General features: G+C 45.3%; 1 protein-coding gene across 2 annotated transcripts in view; it reads right to left on the reverse strand.

Annotated features, from left to right (window-relative positions):
- Positions 1-25,335, reverse strand: part of pdhx (pyruvate dehydrogenase complex component X) — a 230,810-nt gene that overhangs the window by 91,473 nt on the left and 114,002 nt on the right. For both annotated transcript variants that reach the window (XM_041197437.1, XM_041197438.1), the window contains one exon: positions 19,882-20,050. In XM_041197437.1, coding sequence (XP_041053371.1) covers positions 19,882-20,050 — 169 coding nt within the window. The remainder of the gene's footprint in view (positions 1-19,881; positions 20,051-25,335) is intronic.

Raw genomic sequence — 25,335 nt, forward strand, 5'->3', positions numbered from 1 at the left:
CGGGAGAGTGTAGATCAGAACTGTCACGGGGGAGAGTGTAGATCGGAATGGTTAGGGGAGGGTGTGGATGGGAACCGTCATGGGAGATTGTAGATCAGAACCGTCATGGGTGAGTGTGGATGGGAACCTTCACGGGTGAGTGTAGATCAGAACCATCATGGGAGAGGATAGATCGGAACCGACACGGGAGAGTGTAGATGGGAACCGTCACGGGAAAGGATAGATCAGGACCGTCACGGGAGAGTGTAGATGGGAACCGTCACGGGAGAGTGTAGATCAGAACCATCACGGGAGAGGATAGATCAGAACCTTCACGGGGGAGAGTGTAGATCAGAACCGTCACAGGAGAGTGTAGATGGGAACCGTCACGGGAGAGTGTAGATCAGAACTGTCACGGGGGAGAGTGTAGATTGGAATGGTTAGGGGAGGGTGTAGATGGGAACCGTCACGGGAGATTGTAGGTCAGAACCGTCACGGGTGAGTGTAGATGGGAACCTTCACGGGTGAGTGTAGATCGGGACACTTCACAAGCGAGTGTTGATCAGGTCCATCAGAAGCGAGTGTGGATCGGAACTGTCACAGGAGAATGTAGATCGGAACCGTCATGGGAGTGTGTAGATCAGGACTCTCACGGGAGAGTGTAGATCAGGACCGTCACGGGAGAGTGTAGATCAGGACCGTCACGGGAGAGTGTAGATCAGGACCGTCACGGGAGAGTGTAGATCAGGACCGTCACGGGAGAGTGTAGATCAGGACCGTCATGGGAGAGTGTAGATCGGGACCGTCACGGGAGAGTGTAGATCGGGACCGTCACGGGAAAGGATAGATCAGGACCGTCACGGGAGAGTGTAGATGGGAACTATCACGGGAGAGTGTAGATCAGAACCATCACGGGAGAGTGTAGATCAGAACCTTCACGGGAGAGTGTAGATCAGAACCGTCACAGGAGAGTGTAGATGGGAACCGTCATGGGAGAGTGTAGATGGGAACCGTCACGGGAGAGTGTAGATCAGAACTGTCACGGGGGAGAGTGTAGATCGGAATGGTTAGGGGAGGGTGTAGATGGGAACCGTCATGGGAGATTGTAGATCAGAACCGTCATGGGTGAGTGTAGATGGGAACCTTCACGGGTGAGTGTAGATCAGAACCATCACGGGAGAGGATAGATCGGAACCGACACGGGAGAGTGTAGATGGGAACCGTCACGGGAAAGGATAGATCAGGACCGTCACGGGAGAGTGTAGATGGGAACCGTCACGGGAGAGGATAGATCAGAACCTTCACGGGGGAGAGTGTAGATCAGAACCGTCACAGGAGAGTGTAGATGGGAACCGTCACGGGAGAGTGTAGATCAGAATTGTCACGGGGGAGAGTGTAGATTGGAATGGTTAGGGGAGGGTGTAGATGGGAACCGTCACGGGAGATTGTAGGTCAGAACCGTCACGGGTGAGTGTAGATGGGAACCTTCACGGGTGAGTGTAGATCGGGACACTTCACAAGCGAGTGTTGATCAGGTCCATCAGAAGCGAGTGTGGATCGGAACTGTCACAGGAGAATGTAGATCGGAACCGTCACGGGAGTGTGTAGATCAGGACTGTCACGGGAGAGTGTAGATCAGGACCGTCACGGGAGAGTGTAGATCAGGACCGTCACGGGAGAGTGTAGATCAGGACCGTCACGGGAGAGTGTAGATGGGAACCGTCACGGGAGAGTGTAGATCAGAACCATCACGGGAGAGGATAGATCAGAACCTTCACGGGGGAGAGTGTAGATCAGAACCGTCACAGGAGAGTGTAGATGGGAACCGTCACGGGAGAGTGTAGATCAGAACTGTCACGGGGGAGAGTGTAGATCGGAATGGTTAGGGGAGGGTGTAGATGGGAACCGTCATGGGAGATTGTAGATCAGAACCGTCATGGGTGAGTGTAGATGGGAACCTTCACGGGTGAGTGTAGATCAGAACCATCACGGGAGAGGATAGATCGGAACCGACACGGGAGAGTGTAGATGGGAACCGTCACGGGAAAGGATAGATCAGGACCATCACGGGAGAGTGTAGATGGGAACCGTCACGGGAGAGGATAGATCAGAACCTTCATGGGGGAGAGTGTAGATCAGAACCGTCACAGGAGAGTGTAGATGGGAACCTTCACGGGTGAGTGTAGATCGGGACACTTCACAAGCGAGTGTTGATCAGGTCCATCAGAAGCGAGTGTGGATCGGAACTGTCACAGGAGAATGTAGATCGGAACCGTCACGGGAGTGTGTAGATCAGGACTGTCACGGGAGAGTGTAGATCAGGACCGTCATGGGAGAGTGAAGATCAGGACCGTCACGGGAGAGTGTAGATCAGGACCGTCACGGGAGAGTGTAGATCAGGACCGACATGGGAGAGTGTAGATCAGGACCGTCACGGGAGAGTGTAGATCGGAACCGTCACAGGAGAATGTAGATCGGGACCGTCACGGGAGAGTGTAGATCGGGACCGTCACGGGAGAGTGTAGGTCGGAATCGTCACGGGAGAGTGTTTTCTTTGCTGGGAGGTGGTAGTGGTATTGTCACTGGACTGGTAATCTAGAAACCCAGAGTAATGTTCTGGGGACCCAGGTTCAAATCCCACCACTGCAGATGGTGGAATTTGAATTCAATAAAAAATCTGAATTAAAAGTCTTATGGTGACCATGAAACTGTTGTTGATTGTCGTACAAATCCATCTGGTTCACTAATGTCCTTTAGGGAAGGAAATCTGCCATCCTTACCTGGTCTGACCTAAATGTGACTCCAGACCCACAGCAATGTGGTTAACTCTTAAAATCCCTCTGAACAAGGGCAATTAGCGATGTTCTCATCCCATGAATGAAGAAAAAAAAAATTGGGGCCATCAAGGGACAGTGCATATTGGGACCATCATGAGTAAGTGTATGTCAGGACCGTCACGAGCTAGTGTAAATTGGGACTGTCATGAGGGCAATTAGATTTTGGGATTTTCATGAGCTAGTATTAACAGTGATGAAGAAGGTCTTACAGTGAAGTATTTATTTCTAATATTGGTTATCTGTATTTTGTCAGGGGACTAAGACTCTATGTTTTTATAAAATATATATTCTTATGGCTAATTTCTAAAATTTTTAAACTGGGCAAAGGCTTTTAAAATGGCTGAAGCTATGTCTGTCTGTGACCTTGAGTGTCAAAGAAATTTGTACCTCGTTATCTCTGAAGGGATCCTAACGACACCTTGTGGGCTGCAGAGGCCAAATTCAAAGGGAACGATACAAAGGCTATCTACATTTCATAAGCCAGGGCAAAGGATCCAGACAAAGAGATACACACCCTTTGTCAAAGCCAAAGTGGAGAGATGAGAGATATTGACATGGCCTCCAACACCTCCCCCGCCCACCCCCACCACCCAGCCACAACTGGTAGAACCAGCAATATTGCTTTGTGGAGCTGCAAAGTACAGTCAGCTGTCTTTCTACCTAGCAGCAACACAGGAAAGGGGCACTGGCCCCATCTACACTGTTTCGGCTGGAACCTATTACCATTGCCTACAAGATAATTCATCTCTGTGTGCCTAGCTCATCGTGGAAGTCATCACTACTGGAAAAGTGAATGATCCATCATCAGTTCAGCCTGCCGGCCTCTGTGAAGGAATCCACCATTGGATTTTGGTTCAGCACTTGAGACACAGGTGCAACAATAATTATTTTTTCTGTGGTCTTTGCCCTGTAAATCTGTCTTCCTTCATCCCTCTTTTACTTAATGAATGCAAAGGAGGCAATGTTGTGACTCTGCTCCTGCATCTGAGTGTTTGCAGATAAACCAAACTCTTTGAGTTCATCCCATCTCGAGTTTACTGTGGGGTTATTAATAGAAATGAGATCACACCAAAGCTGAGAGGTTGGGAAATATGCCACTGATTACAAAAGGGAAAATTAAAATCAAAACACCTTTCTGTTTACAGACAGGGGATGAGAGAAGAAATCAGGGCTGTTTAAATTAAACCCCCTCCTGTCTGTAACAATTTCAAAAATAATATTTTAAAAGTGGTGGAGTGCTTACAATTCCCTCAACAGCCAGCTGATTAGCCTTCAAAAAGTAAGGCTTTATATAAAACAGTGCTGTAGCAGAGACTTTTGGTTTGTTAAATACCTTGGATATGTGCAATTTCTCTGGCTTCAGGACACTGTTTCAGTGAGACTCTGCAGCTATCCCAAATGAGACAGTTTGACATTCACATCTTTTCACTCTAGAGATAGCGTAAATATGCACTCTCCCCAAATGATCACCTCCATGCCTCAGATAAGATCTCAATAAGGCTCACAATTGCCCCTTTGGCTGACCGACCGGGACCTCCATATTCCCAACAACCATCACTGTCATTGTAACAGGGATGACCTTATATCAGATTTAAAAGGACAACTTAATTGAAACATTTAAGATCCTGAAGGTTCTTGACAGTGGATGTAGAAAGGATGTTTCCTCTTGTGGGAGGATCGAGTACTAGGGGACAATGTTTGAAAATAAGCGGTTGCCCATTTAGGACAGAAATGAGGAGAATTTATTTCCCTGAGGATTGAGTGTCTTTGGAACACTTCCTCAAAAGGCAGTGGAAGCAGAGTTTTTGAATATTTTTAAGGTAGAGGTAGATAGATTCTTGATAAGCAAGGGGGTGATAGGTTATTGGGGGTAGGCAGGAATGTGGGGTTCAAGTTACAATCAGATCAGCCACGATGTTATTGAATGGCACAGCAGGCTCGAAGAACCGAGTGGCCTACTCCTGCTCCTAATTCGTATGTAAAACATCACTGGATCATTGCTTCCATTTGGTTGATTGGCCACCCAGTCCCCAGCAGGCTTCACAGTTCAATCAGGATGCTAATTTTGCAGAACTTCTGAGGTCAATCTGAACACACATTTAGAACTAACTGATTACCCAGCATCTAAACTCCATAAAACTCAATTTACTCAGCACAAAACAAACCACTGAATTTGTACAAATAATAGCATAGCTTGCTTCAAATTTCAATAAACAAATAGCTTCCCATTCATTTCCAATAAACGAACAGCTTCCCATTAATTTCCAATGGATAGAATTCTAAACTTCTTTGGTATCCAGCCCTGTTTTAAACATCTTAAGTGATTATCCTGGTATACCAAGCCTCGATAGGGAAACAGGGACCCAATAGAACCTGTCAATTTGACGGTTTTTGTTCTTACCACCAAACCTTTATAGCTCTACCTCTATAACCATCTTCATCCCTATTTTTCTTTCCCCATTCTTCATTCACCTTTCCAACTTGAGAAACTCTGAAGTTAAAAATTTGTTGTGCCAACGGCAGTCTGGGACAGTGCGTTCCACATTCTCATAATCAATCAGAACCTTATTGAAAAGTCATTGACTAGAAACACTAACTGCTTTTCTCTCTCCACAGGTGCTGCCATACATGTCGAGTATTTCAAGCTTTTTATTGCTTTTTCTTTATTCTTTTATGGGATCTGGACGTCACTGGTTAGGCCAGCATTTGATGCCCATTCCTAATTGCTCTTGAGAAGGTGGTGGTGAGTTGCCTTCTTGAACCGCTGCAGCCCAACTTGTGTAGGTACAATGTTAGGGTGTTCCAGGATTTTGATCCAGCTACAGTGAAGGAACAGCGATATAATTCCAAGTCAGGATGGCGTGTGGCTTGAAGGGAAGCATGCATGTAATGGTGTTCTCATGCGTCTACTGCCTATGTTCTTCTAGGTGGTACAGGTTGCGGATTTAGAAGGTGCTATCAAAGGAACCTTGGCAAGTTGCTGCAGTACAACTTGTAGATGGTACACACTGTTGCCACCGTGCATTGGTAGTAGAGGAAGTGATTTTTAAGATGGTGGATGGGGTGCTGATCAAGTGGGCTGCTTTGTCCTGGCTAGTGTCGAGCTTCTTGGTGTTGTTGGAGCTGCACTCCTCCAGGCAAGTGTAGGGTATTCCATCACACTCCTGACTTGTGCCCGTGTAGATGGCGGACAGGCTTTAGGGAGTTAGGTGAGTTCCTCGCCTCAGAACTCCCAGCCTCTGACCACAGTTTTGATGTGGCTGGTCAAGTTAAATTTCTGTCAATGGTAACTTTTTGGATGTTGACATTGGAGGATTCAGTGAGAATAATACCGCTGAATGTCAAGGGAAGATGGTTAGATTCTCTCTTGTTGGAAATTATCATTACCTGGTACTTGTGTGATGTGAATGTTACTTGCTACTTGTCAATCAAAGCCGGAATGTTGTCCAGGTCTAGGAACACCCAGATATGGGCTGCTTCAGTATTTGTGGTGTTGTGAATGGTACTGAACATTGTTCAATATTAAAGGAACATGCCCACTTCTGACTTTACGATGGAGAAAAGGTCATTAATGGAGCAAGCAAAGACACTGCCCTGAGGAACTCCTGCAAGAATGTTCTGGAGCTGAGATGACTAACCTCTGACAACCACAGCTGTTTTCCTTTGTGCTAGGTATGGTACTAATAGGTTTAGAGTTTGTCCCCGATTCCTTGGTTTCAATTTTGCTAAATTGCTTTACATCACATTCAATAAAATGCTGCCTAGATGTCAAGGGCAGTCACTTTCACCTCACCTCAGGAATTCAGCTCTTTTTTCTGTGTTTGAACCAAGGCTGTAATGAGATCTGGAACTGAGTGGTTCTGGCGGAACCCAAACTGAGTGCGAGTGAGCAGGTTATTGCTGAATAAATGCCACTTGATAGCACTGTTGATGATACCTCCCACCTCTTTACTGATGACGGAGAGTAGACTGATGGGGCGGTAATTGGCCAGGTTGGATTTGTCCTGCTTTGTGCACAGGTCATACCTGAACAATTTTCCATTTTGTTAGGTAGATTCCAGCGTAGTAGCTGTACTGGAACAGCTTGACTAGGGGCACAGCAACTTCTGAAGCACAATGTTGTCAGAACCCATAGCCTTAGCTATGTCCAGTGTGCTCAGTCAATTCTTGGGCTCATAACTTCCAAACTCTGGGGTGGCCCCCAACTCTGGAAATTCCCAGGTAATTGCCAGGGATGTTCAAACTTCCTTTAGGCAATTGCCCTGCACAGGGAACCATCTGATAATGTGATTTAAATCACAAACCTCGGATGGTTCTGACTGTCTTACAGCAATAGTTACGCAGAAAAAGTTAGAAGAATTAAAACCATTTCTAGCTTCTGGCTAACTATAGCACTGGCCCACCCTAACCCCCAACAGGACACCACCCCCCACCCTCCAGACTGCCCATGGGACTCCTCCCACCCCTCACTACCCACCCCCTCACTAAGAGCCCCTACACCCCCTATAGGACTCCCGCCACTTCCCCACTATTCCTCCCTAACCCCCACCAGGGGACTCCCCCCACTCCGAGTCCCCATGGGACTCCTCCACACACCCAACTACCACACCTCCAACTTCCCAAAGGATAACCCGCACCCCTCAACAACCCCCCTGATTCCGTTCCCCCCCTCGACCTGACCCCACACCCCCAATGCAGCCTGACACATCTCCCTCCCCCGAGCCCCAACCTCCACTCGCGGGCCCGACCAGCCCCCCCAGGCTCAACCTGACCCCACCACCGCCAACCTCCATGCCCCCAAACCCCAAGGCTCAACCCAACCCCACCTTCCCAAATCTCCATCTGACCCTACCAACCCCTGCAGCCATGCTCAACCCAACCCCACTGCTCCCTCTCCCCAAATCATACTCACTTACCTTATATACTTACCTTCTCCCTGGATTGTCAAAGTGGCTGGACCTTTAAATTTACCTGGTTTATGTCAGCTAGTGCTGTTGGAAAAGGGACCGTGCTTTACTTACCATCGACTCAGCTGCCCTTGACTGTAGGCCGTGGGAACCTTCGGTGCTGGAGTGATTTTGCCCAGCCCAAATTGGAATGTCGGGCGTGATAGGAGCAGCTTCATTTTCAGGTAAGAAACTAGGAGCGGAGTGGCAATCCGATTCAATTGCCAGATGTTATGGGCTTTAATATCACATGGGGTGAATTGAATTGGCTAAAGCTGGCGATTGTGATGCTGGGATCCTCAAAAGGAGGTCAAGATGGATCATCAATTCTGCAGTTCTGGCTTCTTGGTCAAGCTCAAGCAAGTTTCCCCTCATGAATTATTAGCTTGATTAGTCCATTCCTTTTTAAGTCTGCATTAATGAACTCTAGAAAGTAATTCACAACTGAATTTGCTTTTCTTTTCCTCGTTTTTAAATAGGGATGTAATTTTGGTCACATTCCAGTCATTGGCCACAACCCATGTATTTTTAAAATTATGGTTAATGCCCCTATTAGTTCCTTTAGCATTTTGGAAACCATACCATCCAGAACTGTTGATCTTTCTGCATTCAGTCCCAGATTGGCAAACTGTATTTGGTGCAGTGCCACAGAGATTAGTCCTGGGGCCTCAACTATTTACCTTCCATATTAATGACTGGGTGAAGGGGCAGACCACATTGTAAACAAATTTGCTGATGATACAAAAATAGGTAGGAAAGCAAGTTGTGAGGAGGTTTAAGAATTCGGCATATGGAGCATAATATGGGGAAATGTGAGGATGTCTACTTTAGCAGGAAGAATAGAAAAGCAGAATACTGTATCATTTAAATGGGAAGAAATTGCAGAATGTTATGGTACGGAGGGATCTGGGTGTCCTTGTAGATGAATCACAAAAAGTTAACATGCAAGTACAGCAAGTAATTAAGAAGGCAAATGGAATGTTGGTCTTTATTGCAAGGGGGATGGCATATAAAAGTAGGGAAGGCTTGCTACAACTGTACAGAGCATTGGTGAGACCACACACTTGCACTGGAAGCAGTTCAGAAAAAAATCACTAGGCTGATTCCTGGGTTAAAGAGGTTGCCTTATGAAGATAGAGTGAGCAGGTTGGAGTTTAGAAGAATGAGAAATGATCTTATATAAGATTCTAGGGGTGGATGCTGAGAGGGTGCTTTCCTTTGTGGGAGAATATAGAACTGGGGGTACAGTTTAAAAATAAGAGGTCTTCCATTTAAGATAGAGATGAGGAAGGTTGTTAAGTCTTTGGAATTCTCTTCTACAGAGTGCAATGGAGGCCAGGTCATTGAATATATTCAAGGCTCAGTGAGTCAGATTTTTGATCTACAGGGAGTCAAGGGTTATGGGGGATGGGGGGTGGGCAGCTAGGAAAGTAGATTTAAGGTCACAATCAGATCAGCCATGACCTTACTGAATTGAGGAACATGTTTAAAGAGCTGACTGGCCTGCTCATGCTGCTATTTCTTATGATCTTACAAACTTCTTTTAAAAAAAGTTCTTTTTTGTGCATTCAATTAAAGAATTGTCTCCTGTGGTGCTCTTCCACATTATCCTCAAATATTCCTTTTCCACTTTCCTCTGTAAAGTTGAGTCCAAAAACTTACAAGGTGGCTCCTCGTTCCACTGAACCTCTTCTGTCTACCTTAGCGATTCTATCAAAAGACCTCAATTAGGTTAGGTTGGTGCGCTCCATCTTTTACAAAACCATACAGAAGTCCTCAATAAGCTCACAGATTTTTAATGCTTCATTTATTGTTCCCGGATAATGGACTCTTATCAACTTCCACAACAATGACATTTAACTCACTGTCTTCTGCTTGCTGGACTTATCCCTTGCTTGCTTTTAAAGAAATGGTATATAACCTATCTTCAAGCCCTCTAGCTCATAGCAGCCTAATTTCCTCACTTTTTAAAATATTCTCTAATGGATACCTTCAGGATTTAGAAATTTGTCTGGTCCAACCTTCTTATATTATAAACAGGACATTGCAAGGATCATAATAATCATCCCTTCATTGATCATGAATGATCAATGTATCCCTGATAATGGATCTTCCTGTTCCACTCTTTTTTCTTGATATACTTAGAAAAATGTTTGCTTTTACATCGAAACCATCTTGTTGGGTTCCATATGGTGGGAAACAAATCCAGGCCTTTGTACTTTTGCCAATTTTAAAAACTGACTTCCTGCTGAACCAAAAAAAGATGGCTGCTACAAGTCACATGACCACAAGGCTGGCACTTTGGGTGCTTTTATTTAGAAGTTTTCATGGGATATGGGCATCACTGGCTAAGCGAGCATTTATTGCCCATCCAAAATTGCCCTTGAGAAGGTGGTGGTGAGCTGCTTTCTTGAACTGCTGCAGTCCCTGTGGTGTAGGTACATCCACAGTGTTGTTAGGGAGGGAGTTCCAGGATTTTGACTCAGTGACAATGAAGGAACGGCGATATATCTCCAATTCAGGATGATGAGAAGCTTGGAGGGGAACCTCCAGGTGGTGGTGTTCCCATCTATCTGCTGCCCTTGTCCCTATAGATGGTAGTGGATGTGGATTTGGAAGGTGCTGTTGAAGGAGACTTGGCAAATTCCTGCAAAGCATCTTGTAGGTATTGTATGCTGCTACTACTGTGAGTTGGTGATGGAGGAAATGAATGTTTGTTGATGGAGTGTCAATCAAGCAGGCTGCTTTGTCCTGGATGGTGTCGAGCTTCTTGAGTGTTATTGGAGCTGCACTCATCCAGGCAAGGGGAGAGTATTCCATCACACTCCTGTCTTATGTCTCGTAGATAGTGGACAGGCTTTAGAGATTTAGGATGTGAGTTACTTCCCACAGGATTCATAGTGTCTGACCTGTTGTAGCCACAGTATTTAGATGGCTTGTCCAGTTCAGTTTCTGGTCAATGTTAACCCCCAGGATGTTGATAGTGGGGGATTCAGCCATTGCCATCGAATGTCAAGGGGCGATGGTTAGATTCTTTCTTGTTGGAGATGGCCATTGCCCGGCACTTGTGTGGCATGAATGTTAATTGCCACTTGTCAGCCCAAGCCTGGATATTGCCCAGGTCCTGTTGCATTTAGACACGGACTGCATCAGTATCTGAGGAATCATGAATGATGAACATTGTGCAAAACATTGTGCAATCATCAGCGAACATCCCCACTTCTGACCTTTTGATGGAAGGAAGGTCATTAATGAAGCAGCTGAATACAGTTGGACCTCGGACACTACCCTAAGGAACTCCTGCAGTGATGCCCTGGAACTAAGATGATTGACCACCAATAACCACAACCATTTTCCTTTGTGCTAGGTATGACTCCAACCAGTGGAGAGTTTCTCCCCAGACTTACAAGAGCAAAAGAATTCTTTTCTCAGGCAGTGGTTACCTCACACTTCGTTGTATGGACCCCTTGTAATCACAAAAACCAGGAGACTCTCACATCCAAAACTCATTATACTTGCAGAGCTGTTAAGGGACTCATATCACACCTGAGACTGTTCAGGCCCATTTCAAAAGGGAACCAAAGGGACGTAATTTACATCTGACAAGCTCACCTTGCTAGCGGAGTCACTGCATCTGCCTAGACAATGGCTTCCTGACACCAGATCCCTCAATACGGATGGTGACTAATGACCAGGACATTATCGGTCTTGAAATCAAAGTCAGTTCCTTCCAGTGGATAAACATTCCTTTTGGAAGTCATTGTGGAGAGAGAAGGTCACATGACTGAAATGACCATTTTGAAATCTATATATGCCTTTGAGAACTGAGAAATCTTCGGTTTGCTGTTTTATCAACTGGTAAGGACTCCAGCTGCCCAGCTGAGCAAGCAGTCGGTTACCATTTCTCAGCTCCTCCAAGCCTGTCTCTGCTGAAAGATTTCCTAGCATTGCCTGCAGAACTAACCCAGTCTCTGTATACCTATTTCATCTGCAGTATCCACACCAACTGCAAAGTGAACCCTATATCTCCTGTCTTCAGCCAACTGAACTTCAACTCCTATGTGAAAAATTCCTCATTGGACTCTGAAAATCACATGAACTAATATTCATTTCTGTGTCCTTGTACTATTAATATCTGTAGATGCAAAACTCCTATTTCTCTCTCCCTCCCTTTACTCTGTGTGTGTGTGTGTGCGTGCGTGCATCTGCGTGAGCACACGTGTTATGTATGTGTAGTGGAGTGGGAAGTTGCGAATACGCCTCCGCCGGGTTTTGGATGTGAAATAAACGAACCTTCTGAGTTAATCATAACATGGGTTTGCTGCGGGTTATTAGGAAATTGGATCACACAAACCCAGGGTTTTGGAGAACATGCCACTGCATACTTTAAAAATAATTCAAAACATCTTCGGCTTAAAGAAATGTGGTGAGAGGAAACCAGTCCAGTTTGCCTATCTCTCTCCTGTCCGTAACAATCTCCAAGTTATGTTTTCCAAAATCCCTTTCCACTGCCTCATCATCTTCTTGATCTCTGCTTGTTGCTTTCTACATTCCTCCGCTTAATAAGGTTTGCTTTTTTTTGCTTTCTCATTTTTGTTAATATTGATCTTAACCAATCTTGTAAAGCATGGTGTCATCCACCCAGAAATACCACTGTCTTTATAGCTATTTCCTACATTCCACTGTTGGGCAGTAGATTGACAAATGATTATCTCACCATACTGTGATCAATTCCTTCCTCATTATTTCAAACCTTAGCTCTGTTTTAGGTCCAAAACTATGGTCTGTGACCCTCATTTTTCCTGTTCTAGGTTAATTCTGAGTTCATCATTTTGTTATAACTTTTCACAAGATGCATCCTTGCTACCAGATCACTATTTTTGCTTCATTACTCATAACTAAATTGAGTATTCTGGGCTCCATATTAGGTGGAAGACAAAGTGCTCAAGGGAACTAGTCTCAGTTATTCAATTGAACCTATTTCCTTTGTATTTGCACTGTTTTCTATCTCCCAATTTATATATAACTATATAATTTTAATGGACCAACCCTCTTTCCATCTGGTTCATCATCAGTGCCACATACAGTCAATTAAAATTACATGTTTTTCTTGTAACACTTTTATCTTTGAATGCAACTTTGTTGACTACACAATATCCCACCAAGCACAAAAATAGACAATCAGCTCGCTAGTACTTGGCGTCAGCATTGTAGTCATACCTAGCACATAGGAAGATGGTTGTGGTTGCTGGAGGTTAGCCATCTCAGCTCCAGGGCATTACTGCAGGAGTTCCTCAGGGTAGTGTCCTAGGCCCAACCATCTTCAACTGCTTCATCAATTAAATTACCTTCCTTCCACCATAAGGTCAGAAGTGGGGATGTTCGCTGATGATTACACAATGTTCAGCACAATTCACGACCCCTCAGATACTGAAGCAGTCCATGTCCAAATGCAGCAAGACCTGGATAATATCCAGGCTTGGGCTGGCAAGGGGCAAGTAGCATTTGTGCCACACAAGCGCCAGGCAATGGCCATCTCCAACAAGAGAGAATCTAACCATCACCCCTTGGCATTCAATGGCATTACCATCATTGAATCCCCCACTATCAACTTCCTGGGGGCTACCATTGGCTAGAAATTGAACTGGGTTACCTATATACTGTGACTACAAGAGCAGGTCAGAGGCTAGGAATTGTGCGACGAGTAACTCACCTCCTGACTCCCCAAAGGCTGTCCACGATCTACAAGGCACAAGTTAGGGGTATGAAGAATACTCCCCATTTGCCTGGATGAGTACAGCTCCCACAAAACACAAGAAGCTGGACATCGCCCAGGGCAAAGCAGCCACTTGATTTGGCACCACATCCACAAACATTTATTCCCTCCACCACCGACGCACAGTGGCAGCAGTGTGTATCATTTACAAGATGCACTGCAGGAATTCGCCAAGGCTCCTTAGACAGCATCTTCCAAACCCACAACCACTACCATCTAGAAGGACAAGGGCAGCAAGCACATGGGAACGCCACCACCTAGAAGTTCCCCTCCAAATCACTCACCATCCTGATTTGGAAATATATCGCAGTTTCTTCACTGTCGCTGGGTCAAAATCCTGGAACCCCCTCCCTAACAGCACCGTGGGTGTACCTAAACCATATGGACTGCAGCCGTTCAAGAACGTAGCTCAACACCACCTTTTCAAGGGTAACTAGGAATGGGCAATAAATGCTGGTCCAGCCAGCGAAGCCCACATTCTGCGAATGAATTAAATAAAAAGATTAGCTCAGTGATAGCACTCTCACCCGAGTCAGAAGGTTGTGGGTTCAAGACCTTTCCAAGAGACTTGAGTGTGTAATCCAGGCTGACAGTGAGTTCTGCACCGTCGGAGCTGTTACTACTTTGATGAGATGTCAAACAGAGGGTGTGTCTGCCCTCTTGGGTGAACATAAAAGATTCCATGGCAATATTTTGAAGAACAGCAGGGGAGTAATCTCTGGTACCCTGATCAATATTTATCCCTCAGGCAACATCACTAAAAAAATATTCTCTGGTAATTATAACATTGCTGTTTGCAGAGCCTCGCTGCATGCAAACTGCCACATTTCCTACATTACAATATGACTACACTTCAAAAGGTATTTAAGTTGTCATAAAGGGGACATTCTAAGGTTGTGAATGGTACGACATAAAACATAAACCTATCTTAACACTAAATGTCGACAGTGAAGCATTCAATTTTACATAGTAACTGCAATGCATTTTACAGTAGTATATAAAATCGAGGATTCGGTGAAGCATTTTCAGTTTTGTTTTGACTGAATGTTGTTTCTGCAATTGGGTGGGTTACAGTGAATAGATTTACAAATGGGTTATTTTCAATCTCTAGTTTACAGGAGTTCTGGTCAAGATATAATCTTACTCCAAGCATAACATTTCCTAGGAAAGTAATGATTAGAATTCCTAGGGAAAGTATGATTATCAGGATTTGATTGCATTAGAGCTGTATATCACAGAATCACACAGTGCAGAAGAGACCCTTCAGTCCATCGAGTCTGCACTGACATGTGAGAAACACCTGACCTACCTACCTAATCCCATTTACCAGCACTTGGCCCGTAGCCTTGAATGTTATGATGTGCCAAGTGCCCATCCATGTACTTTTTAAAGGATGTGAGGCAACCCGCCTCCACCACCCTCCCAAGCAGCGGATTCCAGACCGTCACCGCCCTGTGAGTTTAACTGGATTTTCCTTCTTGAAGGTGAATTATTGCAGTCCAGACCAACTGTATATGAATATAATGTTATTTAACTTTGTACATAAAATTTATGGAAGCCAAAAGGCCAATGGTATTCTTGAAGGGAAAGGAAGTCTGCATGCACTTGACTATCCCAATACACTCTTGGCCAACCTCCCACGTTCTACGCACCCCTCCCTACCACTACCCCCAAACATTAACCAAAGTTTATCCAAAACTCTGCTGCCCTCATCCTTACTTGCACAAAGGCCCATTCACCTATCACCCTCTGTGATATAGACCTACATTGATTAATTCACACCTTGATTGAAAATTCTCATCCTTGTTTGGAAATCCTTCCATGGGATCTTGGCATCATCTCTGTAATCTACTGTAGCGCCACAACCCTCCAAGTTATCTAATCTCTTTCTATTCTGATCTCTTTTGCATCCTTGATTTTAATTGCTGCACCATTGGCGGTTGCACTTTCAACTGGCTAGGCACTAAGCTCTAAAAATGCCCTCATTAAAACTCTCTGCCTTTCTATTCTACTTTTCCTTAAAACCTAGCCCTTTGAACCAGTTTTTTGTTACTAGCCCTAACATCTCATGTGGCTTGGTGTAATCTTTTGTTTGACGATGCTCTTGAAATGCCGGAATATTTTACTATGCTAAGGTGCTGTATAAATGTAAGTGGTTATTGTTCTTGTCTCTACATGCTAAGATTGCAGGGTGTTAATGAAATCGTCTCAGGGGTGTGCACTGGTTTGGCACATTGCTGCTGAGCCTTGTGCCGCTCTACCAGTGTCTTACGCACACTCGGCTGCTTCCTGTGTAGTGTTCCACCAGGATAAGACCACAAGCAAGTGTGTCTCTTGCGTACGCCAGAAGGCTCTGAGTCAGCTCTATTCTGATGTCACATAGCACAACCAGATGTGTGACGCCAGGATGCCAAATTTATTCAACATATTTCCAGGTATTGGCTGCATTATTTACTCGAGAAAAACGTGCAAAGCTGCAAGATGGGCCCTGCAGTTTTTAAAGGGTGAAGCACGCTGATTGCAGGCGAGTGGAATTATTGAAATTTTTTGTGAAGCAAAGTAAGTAGTTTTGGACGTGTTCTGGTAAATTTCTGGATTTACCTGAGTGTTGCCCCATCCTCAAGGAGCAGGATGAGGGATTGGAGGAAAAGGTGACTTATCTACACAAAGGCTGCAACAGGTATGGGGTAGCAGTGGTAGGACTACTGGGCCTGCAGCATAACAGAGAGATGGAGCAGGGGCTACAGAGAAGACCAGCTTTATATCATCCTCCCTGCCAAATTGTAGCTAGACAGTGACAGGGAGCTGTCTGACAGGCCAGCCAATGCACCCAGCATCTTGATGTGCATGCCAATCAGCACTCTCCAGTATGATGCCCCATCAATCTCCCTATCTGAGTCTGCTGCAGCAGAGTTCATCTGTGACCTCAGCCTCCAATGAGCTAGGAAATGAACCACCCGTTACCCCTGGCTTGGCTGAAGGCCACTTGTGCCCAAATGGCTCATCATGTGCTGATTCCAATTCTGTACCAGCCTCCAAGATACTTGCAGCCTAGTATCTGAGCTGGTGTTCTGAGAGTGCCAGTGATGTGGCATCTTCAGTAGCACTCTGCTCTTGTTCTCTTTCCTCCTTCTGAGCCTGCTGTGGCTTGGGTATCTGAAAACTCAGAGGAGGAAGGTTGATGTTAAGGACAGGGATGGGGTGGGATGCAAGAGGTCCATGGTCACAACATCAGCTACTTGCTTATCATGCCAGGTAACAGGATGAGGATGTTTTGGGAGTTAAGAAGAGACGGGTGGGGTGGTGGTGGCGGTGGGCTGGAGGGAGGGCAGGGAGATGCAGGAACAGGCCATCATCCTCAAAGTTCTCTGATATCAGATACCCAGCAGCTGACACCATGATCCAGAGAACCATCTCTGCTGCTCAGGGGATGCAGGTGGCCTTGTCCTCCATCAGTTCTACTTGTTTCCTTTTATTGTGCGTCACCTTATCCTGCAAGAGAGTAGAATACTAGTGGTTGTGTAGCATTGTATTTGGGTTTCGTATCTGCTATCGCTGAGTAGTTGGAGATATGTGGAGGCAGCTACAGGTTGATGTGAGGCTGGCAGCATTGGTAGGTGTGTCAGGGTGAGTTGGTCTCTCTGGGTTGATAGGTGTGAGTCCTGAGTGCCTCGGACTGCTGGTAGGTGAGTGATGGAGCTATGGTGCACTGAGCAGTGTGAGAGGATGGAGTTGTGGTGGGTTGGAGGTGTCTCATGTCATTCACTGACCTTGACATTTTGAAGGAATCTGTGCTTTTAAAGGTTGTATTTTTTGAGTCAGACCCTAACTGAAACAGAAACAGGAAAGGGAAACAGACACTCCCAGTTTCTAAGGAAACAAAAACAAACAAGTTTGGAAACCAAAATTTCTAGGTAGACTGAACATGGTTGAAATTTATAAAAGGACACAGATTAATCTAAGCTGGTTAGTAGCAGTTGATGAGTCAATTGGTATAGTACAGACAAGCTGAAGAAGGCAAAGCCCAGGTCCAGAAGCTGTGAATAAGTAGTTACAGCTGTTTCTGTTACAGGAAGGTAATGTTGGTGGATTTGCCCCATCCAGACTGAGTTGAGGAGGTGCTGCAAACGTGGGACATTTGCAGTGAAGATCATGTCTGCAGAATTTGGGTTGGCTGTATGCTGTTGTTGGCTGGGGATCAGAATACTTCCTAGAGGGAGAGGAGCTTAAATTCCTCATGAGGAAGACAGAGTTTGAAGGGCTTTGTGACTGAGATTGATGATATTGAATCTGAGTGCCGAGCCAATTCGTAAGATGTCTTAATTGTATCTGCCATTTAAAGTGTAACTTACTCATTTATAATTGACCGTAACTTGCCTGTTAATTCATGTTTAACTTATGTTGATTCTAGGCGAGTATAAAAGGCTATCTAATATTGTATTTAGTGTTTGCCTTGTTTGACTCTTGTACAGCAAAACTTCTGTTTTAAACTGTGGAATCGTTTGGCTTCATTTTTTTAGTAAAGAGCTGGGATTTGAAATTTCTTCTACTTAATAAAATAAGTAACAGATCTCTACCGAGATCGTAACAACTACTCGTGGAATATCATTTGACTTTATGTGGCCAGGTTCTCAGGTCTCGTCTGGGGACATTGACTAGCCTGCTGAGGGTGATCCCTGAGTGTCTCCTTGTCCCTCATGAACTCCTTCTGCCCACTAGCACTTTATGCCTCCAGTGCCATATCAATCACGATCACTATTTTTGTAAAGATTTTCCTTTAAGATGCACCCTGCCTTTATGAAGAGCTGGCTGCTGTACCATGCGGTCTATAAAGAACACTGTCAGAGCTGCCTTGTTGCATACAAGGGCCACAAAAAGACTCAAGTAGAAAGCAATGCGGGTGCCATTCTACGGCATGGAGCAATGGTACAATAATTCAGATGAGGTGGATATATAAAGTTTCCAAGTTGCACACCTTGAACTTAATTGGAGGAGGCAGACCACAAATTATGACCGTGTCCAACAAATGAGGACAAAATTAACTTTAGAGGAAAGGGTGAGGGCCTGAGAGTTGGGCTGGCGGCGAGAGAGTGGGGCGGGACAGGGTGGGGCAGGACAGGACAGGACAGGACCGGCAGCGAGAGGGTGGGGCAGGCCAGGGCTGGAGTGAAACAGCGGGGTGGGGCCAGAGAGAGCGAGCAGGGTGGAGTTGGCCGCAACACAGCACCCCAGGACCAGCCACCAGGGGGAAAGGGCTGGGCACGAGGCAATGGGGCAGAGCCGACAAAGAGAGCGTGGGGCAGGGCTGGGCCGGCGGCGAGAGGGCGGGGCTGGTGTTGAGATGGCGGGGCGGGGCCGGTGCCGTGAGGGCGGGGCGGGGCCTGCCGCCAGAGGGTTGGTTGAGGCATGGCTCGTCATGCACGAGACGAGATGGGATTTTCCTGCTCCATGAGACTGTCAGGCTGTTCCAGCCATGTGAGAGCGCAGGCGGATCCGGCCGCGAGAGATCGGGGCAGGGTGGGCTGCGAGGTTGTGGGGCGTGGCAAGGCACGAGAGAGAAAGGCATGGCGGGGCCGTGAAGGAGAGGGGAGGGGTCGGCCTCGGGAGAGTGGGGCGAGACCGGAAGAAAGGAAGAGAGGTCGGGGTCTCAAGAAGGGGCAGGGGGATCATAAGTGGCGGTGGATGTCACAAGAGTGGGGTGGAGGGGGTGGTCACACGAGAGAGGTCCAGGAAACCATAGGAGAGTGGGCTGGGGGTAGGGGTCACAGGAGCGAGGGCCGGGATGGCGGGGAAGTCACGTGATGTAAAGTCGAGGGGGTCACAGGAGAGAGGGCTGGGGGCAAGTCACAGGAGCGAGGGCCGGGGTGGCGGGGTCACACAACGAGAGAAAGGGGCTGAGAGATAAAATGGGGGTGAAAAAAAGAGCAGGGGGGTCCAAGACAGGGGGGGAGGGGGTGAGGGGATAACACAGAGGGTTGGGGGGAGGCGGGGGGAGGCGGTGGGGGAGAGTCGGGGGGTGCGCGAGACAGAGAGGGAGGGAGGGGAAGAGGGGGGTGAGAGCGAAATAGAGAGAGGGGCCGAGAGAGAGGGAGGGGCTGAGAGAGGGAGGGAGGGGCTGAGGGAGGGAGGGAGGGGCTGAGAGAGGGAGGGAGGGGCTGAGAGAGGGAGGGAGGGGCTGAGAGAGGGAGAGAGAGAGGGGGCAAGAGAGAGAGAGAGAGAGAGGGAGGGAGATGTGGCGAAAGAGTGAGAGACGGGCCGAGAGACTCATACAGGGCAAATGGCACTCTTATGAAACGTATTTTCTTCCATTCTATTCTATCAGTTTTGATTCAGAAAAACTCACCGGAGCTAATGCCTGTCCTGGAATGGAGATTGGTGGTGAGGAAGGTCTGGGATATCCAGGGGTGCTTGATGCTGCTTGAGTACTCTTCACAGGGGGTTGCACAGGGGCACTGGCTGTTGTCCTGGGTAATGTCACAGTATCTTTTTGCTTCAACATATTCAGTGCATCCCTGTAAAATATCAAGGCCTTTGGTGTCAGAGTGCAAGTTACTTCTTTAAATGTTAAAAGATGTCTTTTATATTTTTCATTATATATCCTTTCTGAATGATTGCTGCAGTTACCACCTGTACAACAGCAATGTGCACTTAAACTATGTTTAAATTTCTGAAATCTCAGTCAATGGGCTGATGTGGACACTGTCGGATAAGGGGAGCAGGAAAGGTACACTCCTTCTGCAGTCTATTTGTTTTACTTTCCACACACTGGAATTCCCCCACCACTTCTCCTTCTTTAAGATCTCTTTTGAAACTAAACATTTGTCAAGTTTCTTTTATCACCTATTCAGCATCCTTCTTTTCAATTTAGTGTCCTTTTTGCTGGTTACATCTCTGATGTGCCTTGAGGGCTTTTTAAAGCAGAAACTGTGATATAACTGCTGTTTGATATTCTTCATTACCCAGAGGTAGGCTATCATAACAGTTAATTTATATTAATGCTGCACTCTGCCTCTTCTCTCCCAACAGTTTTTCTAATTTAGCATCAATTTAGCCCCAAGGGCAATATACGGGTACGGATTGAAAGGAGTGACAGATTTCAGTTTTTTTGAGGCTACGTTGTACTATCACTGCTCTGAAGTTCACTCTAAAAAAACCAGTTAACAGTTCCAGCATTGCTCCAGCTTGGGTATTACATACTTTGTTCAGATCAGTTGGAGTGACAGGTGCCACAGTGCATGCAAGGCTGTGTCCTGGTCAGACTGTGAAGTGGAATCAGGTTGCTCGTGGGCAGGAAAAACACAGCTGCAGTCTGTTCACTGAAAACTGCAGCCCCAGCTGTGTGGTACTATTCTTCCAGAGATTCACTATTAAACTGGTAAGCCTGCTGATAGAAGTGCAATGTCAGCAATGCTAATGAAGGAAGGCAACATCTTCAAGGCGTTTTAGGTTTTTCAAACTCAGAAGAGTACAGTCAGTTAAGGCAAGGGATTATGCTTCCATTACAGCCAAGTTTAAGGTACAGATTTTAGTGAAGAGCAGCAGGCCTAAACGTGTAAGTCCTTTCGGGTATGAGCAAGTTAGATTGATAGATGGGCTATCAACTTGAAGTTTACAGGTTAACTCCGCTCGCTCACATTGCTTGCTCCAAAGCTACTTCAATGCCATCCATACTCTTCAAAACTCAGAATATTCAATTTAAAACAATCAAAAGACAGAAAGAAAGAAAAAAACACTTCCTTAATGTGGACTTTTAAAAACATATCACACCACTTGGTGAATGGAGATTCATTTAAAAACATTCTCCAAATCCATTTTTCAAGTCTTAACTGTTATGGCTTGTATTTCAATTGTGAGCAAACAAAATCTGGAATAATACACCTGTGGCATGAAGATAGAGTTGTAATAAGAAGCTGGGCAGACAAAAGCAAGGGAGGAGAAACAAAGAGACAGATAATATAGAGGGACACTCATTTCTCACTTCCTAAATTTATGTTCAGCTTGCCTCAACAATGACCCAATCAGTCCAAGTTACAATGTCAGACACAACATTTCTTCACAGTTCACTACAATGTTCTTCGATAGGCTTTTAAAAAAATCAATTACCTCTAAAATTTAAAAAATATCATGGAATATTCTTTGGCAATTCTTAATGTGCCAGAACTTCTGAGGAGTGACAACCACTGTTGGATTGCTCCTTTTTTTCTTACACCATTTCTCACTCAATCTTCCATTCCAGGCCAGGTGAGAAATGTGCAATGTGGATGGTTGCAGACTCCTTCCAGGGCAGGGCAGCAGTGCGGGGGAAGTGAAGTCATGCCTCAATTTTATAGCACTGGCTACCATAAACAAGTGAACTTGGAGAAGCCAGGGAGAAGTTAAGTGTGTAAGGTAAGGTCAGAGGTTAGGGTGGTTGGTGATGGGGGGAGGGGTGGTGGAGGGGGAGTCGGGTGGTTGGGGGAGGGTCAAGGGGTAATAGAGGGTGGGGGGGCAGGAGTGGGGGGTAGTCAGGGGTGCTGGAGAGGTAGTTGGGGGTGGAGGGATGTCAGAGGTTGGGGAGGATGTTGAGGGCCGGGTGGGGATAGTCAGGGGAGTCCAGTGGGGGTTTGGTACTATAGTCACTCAGGAGTTACAAGTGGTTTTAATCCTTCTAACGTTTCCTGGGTAACTTCTGCTAAGACTGTCGGAACCATCCAAAGTCTCTGATTTAAAACAGCATCGGATGGTTCGAGGTACAGGGTAATTGCCCATCAGAAGTTTAAGCATCCCAGGCAATTCCCGTGTATTCCTTGTGTTACGACTGGTTCCAGGGCAAGGTTCCCCAATTTATTATGATCCCAGACGAGATACCCCAAATTGTTATGCTCCCAGGTGAGGAGGAATGAACTGGGAACCAATTTAACCAGGCTTTCTTGAGTTAAAGAAAGAGTGAATTGATTAAGTACTAAAACGAGAGAAAAAAAAACGCAACACACATGCACACAGATTTAAAATGAGAAGTGAGCGCAGAAATAAAAATTTTAAAAAGCTATACAAATCAGTCTTTGGGCTTGCCCGTGAGGAGTGAATGGTGAATGCTGCCCTTAAACTGGAAGATTCCAGTAGAGTTGACTTTAGAGCATGGGCAATTGGTTTGGAGATTCTTGTTTTGGCAGGTTAGCTGAAAGAAATTGGCCTGTTTCATTTTTGACTGTGGCTCTGCTGACTTGTGACTTGCTTCCAGCAATCAGAGAGAGGAGAAATTGTTTTACCTGCAAGCGCAGGATATGCCTAGTTGATGTTCCTCAGCTGTGATCATTACAGCAGATAATAGACCCAGAACAGAACATCAAAGCTAGCACACTGAGACCAGGGTTGCAGTTGGGCTTTTAACCTCTTTTCTTGTGTATTCCTGGAAGGGAAAAAACAAACATGTCTTTCGTCCAGAAACTGCTTTCTTTCAGCTCAGTTCATGTCCACAGTCTGGAATATAACCCAACAGGAGATGGTTTCTGCTGAGATGGTAATCAGCCTCCATTATCCCCGCAACCACAGGAGATTACAGTTCAGTTTTTGTTTTGCATCTCTTCCTTTGAAGTGTCTGTGTGTGAAGTAAGCCTGGATACCTTTTTAGATGTGACATTCTGTTCTCTCTGGACTAGTTGGTCCAGTGTAATCTATATAGGCATTTTCCAACAAGTGGTTATTTTACAGTCCCAGAAAGAAAAAGATAGAATTTCGTCTTGTGGACAGTGCACGGAGCAGACTGTGGTTTTACTCAAGACAGTAAGGAATGTTGTAGCTGACCTGGTGACCCTTGATCTTGAAACAGTACCAACAGGAGGGAAGTTAACATTTGACAGCTGTGTGGCTGGCAAGCACAAGGAGATCTGCAGCTGGTGAGCGGGGTGGGGAGAACAGAAAAGGCATATTTACAAGGAGCTGTGTTTGCGTTAAATTGGACAAAAAGCTGAACATAGGTCATCACTGTATGTACAGCAAGCAATTAGTAAGGCAAATGGCACGTTCGCCTTTATTGGAAGGGGATTGGAGTATAATTATAAGGAAGCTTTGCAGTACTGTGTATAGTTTTGGTCTCCATATCTAAGGATGTACACACTTGCCTTTGAGGCATTATAGCGTAGGTTCACTAGATTGGTTCCTGAGATGAGAAGGTTGTCTAATGATGAGAGACTGAGTAAGCTGGGTCTGTACTCTCTGGTGTTTAGCAGAATGAGAAGTGATCTCACTGAAACATACAAGATTCTGAAGGGTAGACAAAGAGGTTGAAGGTGGAACAGGCTAGAGGGCTGTATGGTCTACTCCTGCTCTTATTTTTTATGTTCACATACATAATACATAAAATAAACATAATTTTAGTACAGTTTTGGCCGAGATGATGGAGTTTGCCCCAGGGTGCCGTGAAGTTTTATTTTTTTTCTTCTTGAATGATGTTCTCTCTTCTTCTGATCTCAAATACTGGAAATATATGTGGACGATATGACAGTCTAGGCCACAGACTGTGGTCAGTAAGGCTCAGGGAACTCGTGAGGCCCTCAAACAATGGCGTGGAGAAATCAGTATGGAGTTGAATGCTTGTAGATGTAACATCATGACAGCAGACTTCAGTAGACATAAGTATATGCCCCTTGGCATAAAGTCAGGCAATTACACCCTGTCAGAGGTGAAAGCCTTGGCATTCCTGGGTATACACATTCAAGCTGACTTGAAGTAGGATGGCAAATGGACAATATGCTAAGTAAAAAAATGAACGATGTTCATTCTCAGATCCCTCATCCCTTTCAGATTCCCTGTCCATGACATTTATTGAGCTACACCGACTATATCGTCATTTGAATACACTGTAATTGTCTGGCACCTTGACCACGCACATGCATAAACGACCCAGACTGAAAAAATACAGAAGCATGCGCTGAGATTGCTCTTTGGCCCTCAAAATATCAGTTGTATGACAATGTCCTTCATGTCACAAAACTCAAAACCTTACAAACAAGAACAGTTAATATTTGGAAAATCCTTTTTGCAATCGACCCAATTTCAGAGTTGGTTACCCCCAGCACGTCCAGAGCAATCAAGGCATGCAGAAGTTCCACTAAATTCAACCCTGTTAAGATGCAGAATGCAAAGGTACTGATGTAACCCTATTATTCGCATGGTTTGGGTCCTCAATGAAGCACTTAAATGGAGAAACTTACATGTGCTTCAGTGCCTGCAATGTAGGAATGGTGTAATGGTTTGTAATTTAAATATAATTTTAATTTAACAATACACTTCTTTTAATATACTGTACACCACTTCTTTGTTATCTGCTGGATTTGTTTATTTTTGTTACCACTTAATTGCTACATTAATTAATGTAACATTATATGAATTTTTCAATGCAAGTCACACTGCAGTTCAGCCTTCAGGCTGTGAACATGTTTCTCGAATAACATACCATTATTATTATTATGAGCATATACAAACATAGAAATAGTACTGCAAGTAAGTCTAGGTCATTTTTTAAAATTCATTCACAGGATGTGGGCTTCGCTGGCTGTGCAAGCCTTGATTACCCATCCCTAGTTGCCCTTGAGAAGGTGGTGGTGACCTGGCTTTTTGAACCGCTGCAGTCCATGTGGTGTAGGTACACCCACAGTGCTTTTTGCAGTACAGGATCTTATAATCAAGATGTCGCACTCAATTAAAAATGCTAAAATTTATTTTGCTGATCAAACAACACTCAGTCTTTATGGTACAAATACCAAGCTTAGCTCTTTACAGAGAAACTTAACACAGAGGAAGTAGGTACATGTCATCA

This window comes from Carcharodon carcharias, chromosome 10 (assembly GCF_017639515.1).
Source record: "Carcharodon carcharias isolate sCarCar2 chromosome 10, sCarCar2.pri, whole genome shotgun sequence".
NCBI classification, from domain to species: domain Eukaryota; kingdom Metazoa; phylum Chordata; class Chondrichthyes; order Lamniformes; family Lamnidae; genus Carcharodon; species Carcharodon carcharias.